At 44.5% G+C, this 15777-nt stretch overlaps 1 protein-coding gene across 4 annotated transcripts in view; it reads left to right on the top strand.

Moving 5' to 3' along the window:
- LOC144755461 (5' exonuclease Apollo-like) overlaps positions 1 to 15777 on the top strand; it is a 161040-nt gene that overhangs the window by 59294 nt on the left and 85969 nt on the right. For all 4 annotated transcript variants that reach the window (XM_078644422.1, XM_078644419.1, XM_078644421.1 and 1 more), the window contains one exon: positions 11301 to 11466. In XM_078644422.1, the coding sequence (XP_078500548.1) occupies positions 11379 to 11466 (88 nt within the window). In that variant the 5' untranslated portion in view covers positions 11301 to 11378. The remainder of the gene's footprint in view (positions 1 to 11300; positions 11467 to 15777) is intronic.

Raw genomic sequence — 15777 nt, 5'->3', positions numbered from 1 at the left:
TCACCAACCCACCTACCTCTGCCATGCTGGAGCCCAAGCTTTGGTTATGAAACGGGCAGCTTCCACTTGTGGTCCGAGTGTGTGCGGCCCATGTATAATGCGTCAGTCACAAGGGGCAGGAGGTCAGTGGATGCCATGAACCGGTCTAGGCGGACATGTAAGCCGTGGGCGCCTGAGTAATAGGAGTAGACCCGTCTCCCAGGGTTGTGTGATCTCCAGACGTCTTGGAGGTCCCACTGCTCGCCCACTCCAGCAGCGCCTTTGTGGCGCCACGCGTCGGAGCGCCGATAGGGGGTGGGGAGGAGCGATCTAATGTCGTATCCAGTGTACAGTTGTAATCTCCACCCAGTAGCCAGGGGGCCGCATGCCAGGTTGCCATCTTCGTAGAGAGGCGCGTCAGGAAGCCTCCCTGGTCAGTGTTTGGAGCGTACAGTGATACCAGCACTATCTGGTGCCCATCAAGCCTGCCTTGTAGTGCAACAAACCTACCCTCCTGATCTATCGTAGTGTCTGTAACCGCCCAGGGGGTCCCGGGGCGAACCCATATCAGTGCGCCGCGGGCGTATGAGGAGGTGGTTGTGGCATAGAGCTGTCCGCGCCATTTGCGGTGCAGCGCCCGGACTTCCGCTTTGTTCAAATGCGTTTCCTGAAGTAGTGCTATGCCTATCTTGTGTCGCTTCAAGTATGAATACATTTGGTAACGCCTAGCTGGTGTGTGCATCCCCCTAATGTTCCATGTGCATATTTGTGTCTCAGTCATGGCTTCCGTGGGTATAAGCTCCTCCAGCCCCCCCGCTCATCAGGTACTGAGGCAGTGCTTCCCACTTGGCCCAGGGCCTTCTCCCCAGTACAAAAGTGTCTCAAGGTCTCAGTACAGAGTGTGGCGATCTCCGGTGGTGTAGAAGTGTAGGGAAAGGGAGGGAAACATATGGCCTCAACATGGCAACATAACCTGAAATGCCAAAAGGTCGGCTACATAACATGTCGCCGTCCAAACGCTCGTATGAGCTCGTAAACTATACAGTTCTAAGGGATACAGTGTGGCTTAAGTTGTATCAATAAAAATGACAGTATAGTCCATAGGGAGTGCAGCGTCCCTCCCGGGTAGTGTCAAAAGGCCGTTGCTGTCTGGCGGTTGCCCAGGTCCTGCCGCTCAGCGCAACGCCAGCGGCTCTCTCAGGCATCTAGCTGTAGGGGTAGGTCTCTCAGGGGGGAGCTCCCCCGCTGCAGATAGTCTGGGTGTCGCCGGTTGGCATGTGTAAAGTTGCCATTTAGGTGGCCAGGTCTTAGCAGTGGGCGGCTGGGTCATAATTATATAGTAATCACTATACCTGGTCGGAGTCCGGTGTCCCAAGGTGAACAGGGCCCAGCAAGGCACAGCTGCTTATGTCTCTTCTCGTGAAGGGGGGCCCGCTAAGCCCTTGCGTGGATATGTCGTCTCCGGCGCACGGGAGCAGGAGTCTGTGTGGGCCGTTCAGCCAAACGGGTCCGCAGTTTGTGGTGTGACGTCTGGGAGATCGTCGGTGTGCTGGGAGTCCTGTAAGCCATAAATTGCTTCTTCATCAATGCTCAAGGTTCTATGTTATCCATTAATGCGACCAGCAGAAATGCTTCCTCAAGAAGTGTTCAAGTGGATGTTAGTAGTAGTACTGGTAGTGGCATGGATTGTGCTGCCAATGATGCTGACAATAGTGCTCAAGAGTCATTCTCGACTTTGAATAAGTGTCCCAGTTGTCCTGAAACTGGTTGTTATACAGGAACCTGTTTTCACACCAATTCTGCATGTGGTTAAGTTACCTGCCAAGCAACATGACTATCTTTTGTCTTATTTGTGTTTTGTTTGTATAAGGAAAGGGGGTGCTGTTGTATTCATAGGTATAGGTAGGCTTATGTCTTGGGTTTCTTTGTTATTCCTATTCATTGTGTTGCTTGATATGTGATTGGAATTCTGTTGGAACCAATATGACATCGAGCACTGGGCTTGTTCTGGAATACATAGGCTGGTGTCAGTTGCCTGGTCATCTCAGGGCCTGTCTGGTGGTTGGTGCAGTTGTGGGTCCTTTACTACATCTCCTAATCTTTCTTTGGATTTCTGCCAAGCTGTTCTGTTCAGGATTGTGCTTTCAACACTGCCTTGTAACAAATTCCTGATGAAGTCTATTCCGATAGAAAATGAATGACATCCTTTAGATCTGCCCCCATGGGATCTAGATTTTGTTCCAGTCACCAACCCACCTACCTCTGCCATGCTGGAGCCCAAGCTTTGGTTATGAAACGGGCAGCTTCCTCTGAAATTTCAACGATCTGGCTGTGTCTCTCGAGATTTTGTAGGTCATCAGAGCAAACTGGCCCTGTATCAGAGGCTGGTGGCGCACCACCGCTTAGTCCAACAACCGCTCTGTGAAGATCAGAAGAGTCAGCGGAAATCCATCATCATCTCCTGAGGTACACGAAACCAAGACTGGGTCTTCCATATGGAAGTTATCAACACCAAAATCGCTCCCTTGCGTCTTAGCTTTGCAGCAACCCTGGGAATCATTGCAAAGGGAGGAAAGCATATCCCAACTGTGTCATCCAATCGTGAAGAAAGCCATCCATGGCCAGCACCACTGATTCTGCCTCTAACTGAATAAATCCTTCAAGTGACAATTCAGTCTGGAGGCAAACAGATCCACCTTGTAAGGACCCAAAGCTTGATGAAGTGCCTGAAAATCCAGGGAATGAGGTCTCCAATCGCTGGGGTCCATCAGGAACATGGTGTACCAATCCGCCGCAGGCAGATACTCCGCTATCACTTGGACATTTTCCACCAACCTCCGAGACCTGTTTCCTCCCAGTCTGGTTTTATATTCTGAACCGCCAAGACATTCTCCATCCGAAGGAGGATGCAGCAGCAGACCTTGTTGGGCGAAAGGGTTTTGATCACAAAGGGTCATGCTAAAAGTTTGAGACAATTGATGTGGAGAGCGACCAAGGACCTCCTGTGGAAAGTTTTCCACACCTAGATCCCCAGCCCCAAAGGCTGGAGTTTGATTCAATGACCACGTCTGGGTCAGCTCTGCAGATAGCTCTCATTACAGGCTTCCATATGATGCAACCACCATGTGATTTCTGCTGTCACCTCCTGAGTTAGTGGTATCTGAGAGTCCTATGTCAACCCATGTCAGAGGTGATAGATCTTCAAGCGCCGTAGAGCTTTGTATTACAACGGTTCCAGAAGATTTTTTGGATGGAAGAGGTTAAGAGCCCCACCCCACCAGTTGTGAAACAAATCTCAATGAGACAGTCTGCCTGCTCAGTAGAGATTTCGATTCCTCTAAATTGATTTCATCTTGGCTGCTGAGAATAGCAGTTATGTATTGATCAAGTCTACTTAGAATTCCATCTGCTGGGAAGGGATCACCACTCATTTCTTGAGGTTTAGAACGAAGGTCAGTTCCTGCAGAATGGTGGCCATCCATGAAAGGTGGGGAACTAGATATTGCAAGACTGGACCCTAATGATCATTCCGTTGAGATAATCTGTAAGGTGCAAAAATAGGAACCGTGAAGTAGACGTCTTTTAGATCCAAACGGACAATCCAGTCCATTTTCTGAAATGAGGACTCAAAAGAAGTGATTATCCTCCATCTGGAAGTGTTGATATACCACCTAGTGGTTGAACTGTCACAGATTGAGCACCAGATAATCGCTTTCACCCTTCATGCGGACAAGAAAAATCATGTTGCAGAAACCATTGAGATGATGGCAGGAGGGGCAATGACCTGCTTCAGAAGCAGATTGTGTATTTCTGGCTCTATAAAACTCATTTCCTGTTGAGGAAAATGGAGCGGGGACGAAATAGAGCATTGGACAGGATGTTGAGTGAGCTCTCTTTTGTAACCTCATACAGTGTCCAGAACACAAACATCTGAAAAGCTAGTGGGCCACGTGTGTGCAAAATGGCAAAGCCTGCTTTCATTGGAATCAAAGGAAAGGGAGTTGGATTTACCTGAATATTTTGAGCCAAATGTAGCTTGTAATCCACGGGCCACTCCCTTGTTGAAATGACCTCTGAATCTTCTTGATCAGGAGAGGAAAAATACAGCCTGGAGATGTCTTTCCACCATCCTGGAGGCCAAAGCCCTATGAGTACCTTGAGAGAAGGAGCGGCCAGCCAAGCGTCCTCGACACCCTGCCCAAAAGGGGCTGAAAAACGTTTGTTTGGTGCGGTCTGGGCCTTGTATGCACAAACTTTCCAATGTCCTGAACAAAGTTGTCTCCAAACAGTTTGCCCTCAGCTAGGAGCCAGTTTCCAAAGTGTCCATGGTTCTCATTTTTTTGCCCACTGAAAGGTTGGAGGCCGAGTCAACCCCATGAGAGTTGGATTCTTATAATGAACCACAACAGGTGCATTAATACATTTCTAACTTCAAGATACCAGCAGCAACTAACGCCACTCCAACTGCAGTTGTAGCATTTGAAAAAAGTATGTTGCCTCACTTTCCACAGCTCACTGCCTCTCTTTTAATAAAATTCATTTTCCTGTCTGAGGTCTCGTATTTCTCCCTCATTTTTTGTTTTTTCCCTGAAAACCTTAAACATATATAGAAAAAAAGGTCTTGTGTCTCCTCCCACAGCCTCTTCATGTTTGCAATTTTAATCTGTATGCAAAGCGTTCTGTAAACTGCTTTAACGTGTCCATCTCGCTTCACAACAGCTTCGAGCATTTTGTGCAAGGTGCCCGCCTACCTTTGTCAGTCACTATTCATTGTTTACAGAACACCCCAGACATGTCATTTTGAAACAAACAAAAGGAATGCATATGTTTCTTTTTATATTAATAGAAACAAGGTCTCTATTTTCAAATTTAATTTTTTAGCAATGTAGTGTTGAAGAGGGGTAAAGGTGTAAAAATAAAACCGACTGAATCTAGCAAGGAGGAGCAGAGAAGCAATAGACGTGTTGGGCAAGGCAGGCGCACACACAGTACATTTAGTAGACACACTTGCATTTAAAGATGTACTGGATAGAAGTGCTTCTGATCAGCGGCAATTTGCGTGTGCCAACGCTGAGTACTTACACAATCCTGCAAAGAGATTCGATAGTGCGGTTCCCTCCACCACCTACAGACAACGTTTACTCACACATTTGTATGTAATTTTAGTTTTGTTTCATGTTCATGAAAATGAACACTAACAAAGTTCTTTATTGCCATGTTTTGTATAATCTTTTTTCCCGAAGTAAAATGGGCTTCTTCTATTTTGTTTGCATTATTAGGAAGTTGAATGAGGGGGAAATGACGTTGATTGTGCAGAGGATTGATGGTAGAGGAGTGTAGAAAACAGCTGCACTCTCATGGTGTGCTTTATCAGATGAAAAAAGTTGGTCCTTAAAAGTGCTCAGTAGAAAGACACAGATAAAGAGGATATACTCCCAGGGAGTGACAAACATAAGATGGACAAGGCAAGTCATCGAATAAGAAGCAAGCAAATGAAAGTTATAATAAAGCCAACCAATGGTTAAGCAATGGGTGAGCTGTAAGTCCTCGGTAAGCCTAAAATAGGTCGTTTGCAGCCACACAGTTTGCGCTTTCACGGTAGGCTTGATCTAAAAATGTGGGAGGCATTCAAAAAGATGCGTGCTTCCTATAGGTTCATCGCAGTAGCCTTAAAGAAAGATTTAATCCATCCCATATTTTGAAAAAAAGGAGAATCATTTAAAGCCCTGGTACCTGCGGTAGGTCACCATGCACTTCAAAGGATATATGATGGTGGTAACAATACGATTGTCTTATTGGTATAAGCAGAAATGAGTGTTCAGAGTTTATCTTCACAGTTCTTGTGAGAGCTGTATAATTGTCTGTGCCTCCTGTTCAGCTGAACTGTTGAAAAAAATGTAAGAAAATACAATCGTTACCAGGGTTTGTAGTGGAATTAGTTCTCAAGGCCAGCATAAACAGTTTTCTCTTACAATTAGGTCCTTATATTTCCTGCCTGGAAAACAAATGTTTTACTCCTTGTTATCCAGTTTGTATAGAGTACATTCTTCCAATGTGTTGAAGTACTAACTGTTGCCCAGGCAACCGATGATTACTGCTTCATTTTTTACAGAGAAATCAAGGGCAAGTTGTAGGAAGCTGGCTCTGTATATACTATACCAAAGTAAGGTATAGTGTGCACAGAGTCCAGTGTATTCCCAGAAGTATAGCAGAGGCTAAATTAGATAATTACTAACAGCTCTCTATGCTATAGTATGGTCAAGCAGCTAGGCTTATCAGAGGGTGTGTGAAGCATTTATTGCATTCACTCAGGCAAGAACTGATGACTCGCACCCTGCGACTGAATCCAGACCAATTAGGTAAGTACAAAAAGGTATATTTCTGTTTTATTTTTAGAACTAACCAGAAATTAGCACAGGTAGGTAAAATATACTTTCAAATGCAAACCTGTACACAGGAATGCAATTGTAGATGGAATTGGGAATCGTTACAGGTTTGTATCTGCTTTAAAAACATTTCAGAGTACTTTGAAAATACTTTGGATTACTTTAGCGTTACTTTTTAGCTATATCGTCTTCTTGGGGTGATATGCCTAGATATCACACTGTGGGACCTAGAATACAAAGGTAAGTAAGACAATTTACTGTTCAAAGTACAGTTACTTTTGCTTCATACAAGAAAGGCAGGTTGAAACTTTTCAAAGGAATAACCACAATATTGGTTCCTATGGAGAAAAAGAATGTAATTGGTTTGCAGGTAAGTAAATGACTTACAAGGCTCGGTATTTAGGGTTAAAACTAAGGTTCCGCAAGGGTCAAGGAGTCACTTGAGTTGCACCACCAGTGGCACTAGGTTGGCCGGCTGCAGAGTGCAGAGGCCCAGTATCAGCCAATGGGGTTATGGGGCTGTCAGTTAGGAGCTGCTTAGGAAGAGGTGTGTGAACAAAGCATTCAGATCAATACTGCAGGGGCCAACAATCATCACAGGAGCTGCACCACCAGTCGGTCGGATGCAGAATGCCAAGAAGACGTTGGGATGCCTGTTTTTTATAATAGAGATCTCCAGGTCAGAATAAATACTGCAGGCTTGGTCAATGAGGTTTACTAAGGGCAAACACAAGGAGATGATGTACGAGCACGGAAACCTTTCAGACACTCATGCTGAGTCGCAGATCTGAGTTGAATCCATCATCGTTCTTTAGCTCACTTCGCCACCCGAGTTCAGACCCAGCTATATGCACATCAGTCTTGACCCTTATGGGAACAGTCCAGCCCGAACTATGAAGCCAGGACTTCCCTGGACCGGAAACAAGCACCCTGGGACCGGTTCCGGGGTAGCATCTCTCATCAGCCAGGTTAGCTTGAATCCAGTGGCAAAGTAGACAAGGCATCCACGTCTGGGCATACCCTGCCAACTTAGGGCGAACAAAGCAAACACAAGGAGATGATGGACGTAGCACTGAAACTTTTCAGACACTCACCCCCAGTCACAGATCTGGGTTGGATCCATCATAGTTCTTTAGCTCACTTCGCCACCCCGGTTCAGACCCACCTATATGCAAATCAGTCTTGACCCTGTTCCTTGTCGGAACAATACAGCCCGAACTGCTAAGCCAAGTCATCACGGACAGGAAACAAGCATCCTGGGACCAGTTTCAGGGTAACACCTCCTAAGGGTTACCACCGGCAAGAGAGGTAAGTTGGATTGCTGGGGAATGCCTGGACACCGTTGGTCAGACCATCCAAGGCCGTGGGGCGTTGGGTGTAGGGATGTATTTGAGTGTCTGGTTTCCTTAATAGCTCCGGTCCATGCCTGCAGATTGAGGCTGCAGGCATTGGGCAGAAGGTCGAGGCAGGTCAGCATCACTGGGGAGACCTCCTCTTGATGTTGGGCCACTTGAACTTGTGGTAATCGGGTGCAGAGTGGTGCAGAACAGCGAATCCGGCTGGATCCAGAGCCTGTGCCGGGGTCTTTGGTTGAGCAAATCCGGTGCTCACGGGAAGCAGTCTTTTTTTGGCATGGGCAGGTCCTCCAGATTCAGGATGGCTGCTGACTGCTGGAGACGCCGGGGTTTCGCTGGGAGCAGGTCGAAGTTGAAACAGGCCGTCAGGGCTGGGGCCAAAGCAGTTGTTGTCCTCTTCTTCTTCATCAACACGGTCCTTCGGTCCTTCTTCTTCAGTCTGAAGAGGCAAGGTTCAGGGCTGCCCCTAAATACTACATTATGTGGTGTTACAGATGTGTCGAGGTTGGGACCATCGGATCCCTTCCTTGGGGTGAGTATACCCCCCTATTATATCACCCTCCAGTGGGTGGGGGGGGAACAAGCCTCTCTCTGATTGGCTGTGTCCCCTCATCTTCAAGATGGAAGGGACTGAGACATGTGTTTCCCCACTCTCATCCCCCAGCTAAAGGGTGGGGTTGGCAAAGGTGGGCACACCTCTCTTCCTCACTTGGTTTTTCTGCCGATTCTCGCTCCAAAAGTGGGGGTCAGAACTGGTGGGAACCAGTTGCTGGAGGCAGCAAAAGGCAGGGTCAGCTAACAAAGGTGGCATGCATTTGAAACTTCCCTTTCGTGAACCCAGCCCATCCTGGGGAAGGAGGGATGACACTTCTGCCCAGGATGAGCTTTGTTCTGGACCTAGAGAGCGGAGGCTCTCTACCCAGGGGTCCAGAAACCAGTCTGGGGTGGCAAATGGCTGGTAGCCATTCAGGAACCACACCAGGGCTCGTTTTTTCGGGGGCATCTCTAAAATGCCCTCTGAGTACATTTTAGATTAAATCCCACACTTGCATCAGTGTGGGTCTAATGTGCTGAGACGTTTGCTACCAAATTTCCCAGGTTTCAGTAAAGCCATTATGGAACTGTGGTGTTTGTAATGACCAACTCCCATACCATATAATCTTTATGGCTTTACTGCACTTAAAATGTCTAAAAATGGACTTACACACTTCTATGAATGGACTTAGGCACTGTAGGGATACAGTGCTCGTGCAGCTGTACCCTCAACTGTGATCTAGTGCACCCTGCCTGATTGGTGACTTACCTGGGCCACAGGCAGTGGGTTGCAGGCATGGCACACATGGATGTGTGCCACGTTGACTCTTAATTTTTTCTCTGCACCAAAACACACAGCTTGCAATGGCACTGTGTGGGTTTTAAGGATTAGGGTCTCTAAGGATGGCACAATAGCTGCTGCAGCCCTTAGAGGCCTTCCTTGGCCACAGTGACCTTGGTACTCCTGGTAATTTGTACAAGGGGTTTACCTGTGGCCAGAGATGTTCTAGTTGTGGGCACAAAGGTACAGTTTTTGGTAAAGAACATAGGTACTGTGAACTGGTTGGTAGGATCCCACCATACGCTCAGTTAAGTTTGAATCTGGTATCTGGCCTAAAGTTAGGGCGTAACCAGGCAAAAAGCGGCACTTTCCTACACAAGTGTTAGATACTTATTAAAGATTGTGAGAATAGCATGTTGCTTGCTTTACAGAGTGAAGTCTGGTGGTTGGGTGGTGGAGCAAGAGCATATATGAGCTAGGTCAAGATTTTTTCAATGTCTCCTCTTTGGAAAGTATCCATTTTCCCAGACCTAATAGTCAAATCCACTAGCAGAGAAACAAAACTGATCTTGAAGTGATCTTTCTAAAACAATGAAAATTAATCAAATGGAGCCCTTGTTTAATTTGAATTCCCTTTCCACCCTCTGTTTGTCTTGATTGTTTCAGGAACCCGCACTTTCCCAACCCCCTCCTATTTACTATCATCTTTTCTTCATTCCTCTTCAGTTATCCACATTGTCCCCTCACCCCTTCTGCATTTGTTTTTTTTCTTTACCCTAGTCCTGGATCCCTACTTGTATTCTAATGGCATTATCATTTCTTATGCTCTAGTACCTTCCAACCTGTGTTCTCTCAAGTATGCTTCCCCACTTACAGCTTAGTATCTCTATACTTGCCTTACGTCTTGTACTTCTACGTTAATAGATTATCAAACACATACTCCTGCAATTATGTTTGTATCCCTACCCCTACCATATACTGCATACCTCTACCAATAATATTTCTTTAACCCTTGCTGACCATAGCCTAATTCCACTACCCAAAATTGTAGCCTTTAATTTCTACACATGCCTTTAGCTTAGTAGTGGTGTACCCTGGTACTTCACTGTACCTATTCCTATTTCTTCCTTCTTTTGGAAATTCACCAAATGCCAATCTATTCTCCATTTTGTTTTTTCCTGAAATATGGTAAATCCATTTTAAATGAATTCTCGCAGCCTACATCCTTATAAGGGTAATTTTCTGTAATCTATACATTTGTGATATCACTGGCTAAAGTTAAAAATTTGTACCAAAATCGTATTTATTTACGTTAAGAACCTAGTGCCATATGTACAAAGTTTTTTTGCTGTCGCAAACGGTATGATTCTTCGGATCGGGCTGTTTTCGACCACAAATTTTTTTTTTCAAATGTGCAAAAGCACAATTGCTATTCAGTAACATGCTACCGAATGGCAACTTGTTTTAGCAATTCAGTATGCGGAAGGGCGTGTTTAGGGCATCCCTTCCAAATTCTGAATTAGTATGTTTTGCACCAAAATTCCAGTCTCAAACAGTAATACTGTGCCACCTGTTTAAAACTGGTGGTAACTCCCTTTGAGAATGTTTAAAAAATATTTTATAAGAGCATGCAGTGGTCCCACAGACTTCTACCTGCCCTCAAAAAATGAAATATTCCCTTTAAAAGCAGGAACTTTCAGTCAAGAGCAGGTAGCACGCTGTACATGAAAAACAAATCCATGAATTCAAAGGACCAAATTATCATGTTATATATAATAACATAGGTTGGATGTAGTGGAGGCCCTTAACTTCGTGTTGCTCCCCCTTACCAATTGTGCATGGGATCTTTAAGCACTAGGTTTCTTGCTCCTGAACACAGCAGCCATGAAACACATTGAAAACAAATCGGCTACTGACCTTACAGAAAAGTCATTGTGCTTAAAGTCTACTAAACTAGACCAGCTTCCAGGCTAGTAATACTTGATTATTTATTTTAGATTTGTGTGTTTAGTACGAACTAAATTGTTTAAGCTCATGAATGCAGAATAAATAATGAAATTATCAATAAATATTTGGCTACTGAATATCCTTACTGAGCTTTAAGAGTCTTTCCGATTCTCGTCAGTGTATGTTTGATACTTATTTTCAATGGTAGCGCAATGATAGAAGATCATTGACAGAATCTGTTTCAAGACCAAGTAAATCTTAGAGATTAGTTCTCCACTGTCTGTTCTCACTCAGCCTATTTGATCTTTCCTACACTAGGTAAATCAAAACTTGATTCGTCCTCTAGAAATAGGTGCGGGCCACAAGATAAACCTAGATGAACTTGGCCTGGAGACAATGACTGTAACCTTAATAGATGCCAACCACTGTCCGGGTTCAGTCATGTTCCTCTTTGAAGGATACTTTGGTACAATTCTTTACACAGGTAAGTCATCGGAAGTTATCAATTTGATTTTGTGGTTGTCACCGTATGTTTGTGCATTGACCTCTAAGAAATCTTACGTTCCAGTGACATCTATATAAATGTCTCCTTTTCAGTGTGGTTATTTACTGCTTTCCACAGTGCTAGCTTCCAGAAGAGCAGAGAATGTGACGATGTGTTAGTTAGCAATAATCTTATAAATCTGAGCCTTAGATCTAATGTAATGTGGGGGGATTGTGTTCTTTCATGGCATGTGAACAATAATGAATTCATAGTAATTTGCCACTCATTACTGATCTGATGGGAGGCAACAAGCACATCCAACACCAGAACTTATTAAGCTGTTATTCATGACGTCCTTGCCTCTTAACATGGTAACATTGGACCACTGTTTTTAAGCGTCCTTCAGGCTTCAATTAAGTCGAACAGAATGGCTTAAATTGAGCTAGAATTGAATTCATTTATACTGTATTGCGCAACGCTGAGACATAGCACATACCAGAGTGAGGGTTCTAGTACATTTTGAAAAAGATGATTGTGTGAGCTATTTTATGCACCATCGGACTTGGACAGCCAAAAGAAGGTGGTTACTTGCCTTTTCTCCATCTGCTACGAGATTTTCACTGGCTTCATTGATGAGTATGGGAAGGGATGTTCCTGGAAAAAGTCCCTTCAGTTGACTTTTTCCACCATTGTGGGTAAAACAATACATCTATTTAGTCTTTGTCATCAGATGCACAACCAATAATAACTTAAAATAACCATTAAATAATCCTGCATACTTTTCATGCCAGGCACAAGGTCATCACAATCAACCAAGCAGTCATCTGATCATTGAAGACTGATGTAATGTGACCTTGATGTAGAAATGTAGGAATGTATTTGGCTTCTATTCACGCTACATTACACTATACACTGTGAAGTAAAGATAAGTAGGTTGGTACATGAAAAGACCATAATTCAGACATGCTCTCATTCTATACCTAGCATGAGAGCAGCGCCTGGATTGGCCAGAGTGGGCAGGTCTGACGCTCACTCTGGCACAGGGAGCCTGTGGCTTTTCTACAACCTGGATGTGCAACACAGCTACGTTGCAGAAATAGAAGTGCCCATGTGTGTTTGACCAGCATGAGACAGCCGGCCAAACTGACATGCGCACTTATAAGTGTCCACCACTCCTCCTCCCTGCTATGGCCAAGACTTCATGGCTCAGGCTGCTAAGGCACTGATAAATAAAGTGATATGATAATAAAATTGTAGTGGGGCGACGCTCCTCCGCTATTACAGAGGACCTGCGCCTGCTACTGGGATTTACCCCCACATGGTTCCACTCAAATAAGCATATGTGGTCTTTAATATCTGTTACATTTGTATTAATTGAACATTCAGTTGTCTTTCTACACAACACTTGTTACACCTTGAATTGGTTACCACCACTCTGTATGAACCACACCTCCTCTTTTCAGACCCAGGATCTCATGCCACTAAGAACTCTAGGGTGCATTTAATATCTGTTCATCTGGTTAGGCGGGATCAGCTCCTCCAGCCTGGAAGGCTAGGACACTGAGTGATCCTATTCAGCACATGCATCGTATAGTTGTTCTCTTCCCAATGGCCACCGCCATTTTACCTGTAGTCCGTGGAAAGAGGAAATTAGGCTTTTGTTTGTGAGTGGGTGTCTGCAGTGGTGATCCAATGCAGCAGTTCCTGGTCTTTTGTTGTAACTAACTTGTTCTTGGGTGATGTTGGAATGTCTAGCTTGTGGCATGGAATAGAATGATCTCATGGAAAGGTCATGAGTCATTCATTCCGTGGACGAGCTGGCAAGCTGACCTGTCGGTAGTACCTCTAATGAATAAAAAAAACGTATAAGGCTACTCAGTTTCCTGAATTCAATACTGGCAACGAGCGACTACGCCTGATTCGGGACAGGCAACCTTACCACCGACTCCCCTGTTCACTTTATGGAGCCTCAACGTGGAAAAGAAATTTGACTGGACAATTTTGGAAATTAATTGTCCACAGCTGAACTTTAATTCATCCAAAATCCTACTTGGATTATCAATTCATCGCATATCCAACACACTAGTGTATGCAACTGCGACTTCAAGCTACAAAATAAAACTGTGAGTTAACCGTTTGCTTTGCCTAACACAAGCCTCACCTTGTGTCTCCAACGGCTCCAAGCCTCGACCTCATGTGCCTGCCTTTCGTGGAAGTGTCTTCTTCGCCACTCTCTACCACTCCGTTCTCTTCTCAATTGATTATTCTGTCATCAAGTCTGCGCTGACGCTTGACGTACACATCACGCCACGCAACATGCAGCCATTTTGTTAAAGGCTGATCATTACAGGGCGAAACAGTTAAAAGGCAATACTTAACAACGCATTTCAAACACCAAAGGAGGAACTTTCTGCTTTGCAGGAAAACAGTGAGGTTTATATACAGTTTTACAATTAACTTGGGCAGAGAATTATCACATTTTCTCTCTTATTTCAACATTTTTTTAAATATTGTCACAAGTTTACTACCATGGTCACGACAACTAGCATGTCACAACCCCCTGCATTTTTATCAGAAATGGGAGAACCGATTCTTCCATGGAAAAGATGGAGGAATCTTTTAGATTCTTATATGGTGGCAATTGGTGGGGAAAAGTTTTCCGCCTTCAGGAAGCAAGCCATCCCTTTACACAATTTAGGAGTAGAAGGGAGGAAAATATATGACAACATGGATCTAATATTTGTTGGCAATGGAGATGGAGATCCTGCTGAAGTTTTTGAAATGTCAATAACAATGTTGGAACGATATTATGGACCTCGCATCAATGTAGTTTTAGACACAGGTTTTTCACGAGGGTCCAAGGGCCAGTGGAACATGTGGGTAGTTATGTGGCTTCACTAAAGACTCTTGCACGAACATGTGAATTTGGTGAACTTTCTGATTCTTTGATGAGAGATCAGTTGGTGAGATGCAGCAACAGCATCAGAGTGCAAGAGGAACTTCTTTCTAAAAACCCATTATTGGATGAGGCTAAAGCCATTGTGGAAGATGTTGAATATACATTGACTTTGGTACAAGAAATGAGGAGGAATCTTGAAGACAAGAAGGAGGCCCAAAGTGACGTTCATTCTTTGTCAGACACTGACAATTATCAAGGATTGTCTGATAATGTTGCTAAAGTTTCTTCTAGTGCTAAAGGAAAAAGGGGTTGAGAAAGACACATGTGTTGGGTGTAACTCTGACAAGGATACTCAGTCGCGTCCTAAACTAGATGTACAACAGCGAAATTCTGACCATGACTTTCATGAGAAGAACACCAGTGATACTCAAAGGGGAAGGTGTTATAGGTGTGGACGTTTTTCCCACCTATCAAATAATCCTAACTGTTATGCCAGAGGGTCGGTGTGCAAGAAATGTGGGATAAAGGGACATTATGCTCAAGTATGTACTTCCTCTGGGAAATATCCTATGGCTGAGAGCACTCCTGAGGCAGTACTTACCATTGGTGGGGATGATGAAGTTGACTCAGGGAAGGTGATCATGCCGGAATGTAATATTGGAGTGGATGAACGAGATTTTGATGTGTTGCTGACTCAGGTTCACCTTTTACCATGATTGGTAACAAACAGTGGGATGAGAAAGTGGGATTGATATCAATCCGGTTAGTTATGGAGGTTCACACATCAATATTATTGGCTAAGTGGTAGCGAAGATTGAATTTAAGGGGAGGAGCACGGTTGGAAAGGTGTACGTGGCTAAAAGTGGGGGGGGGGGCAATTTATTAGGATGGAGACACCAGCGTGATTTAGGTAACCCTGGTGGCAGTAACCCAGAGGACCACGTTATTTTAGTTGATGATGTGAGTGGGGGAGAAAAGTATTTTAGAGATTTTCCTGAAGTATTTGGAGATACGTTGGGACGTCTCAAGGGCTTTGAGCATCAGATTATTTTGAAAAAAGGGGCCAATTCTTGTGTACATAAGGTGCGTATAGTGCCTAACATTATAATGGAATCCTTAAAAATTGAAATCAAGAGATTGTTAGACTTGGGTGTGATTGAGGAAATAGAAGCCTCAGAGTGGTTGGCCCCAGTTGTTTTGGCCTCTGGATGGTGGTGCCAGTGTCAGGATGTGTGTGGACATCTGGGGGTTGAATAAATGGATTTGGGTGGATTGTCAACCTCTTTAGAATATTTCTGAGTCCATCAGTTTGTTGAAGGGTGGCAAGATTTTCAGTGTGTTAGACCTTTCATCTGCGTACCATTAGGTTGTGCTCCATGGTGATTTCAGACACCTAACCTAACCGTTTTTTG

The sequence above is a fragment of the Lissotriton helveticus genome, chromosome 5_1 (genome assembly GCF_964261635.1).
Source record: "Lissotriton helveticus chromosome 5_1, aLisHel1.1, whole genome shotgun sequence".
Taxonomy (NCBI): domain Eukaryota; kingdom Metazoa; phylum Chordata; class Amphibia; order Caudata; family Salamandridae; genus Lissotriton; species Lissotriton helveticus.
This window is presented reverse-complemented; position numbering and strand designations above follow the sequence as displayed.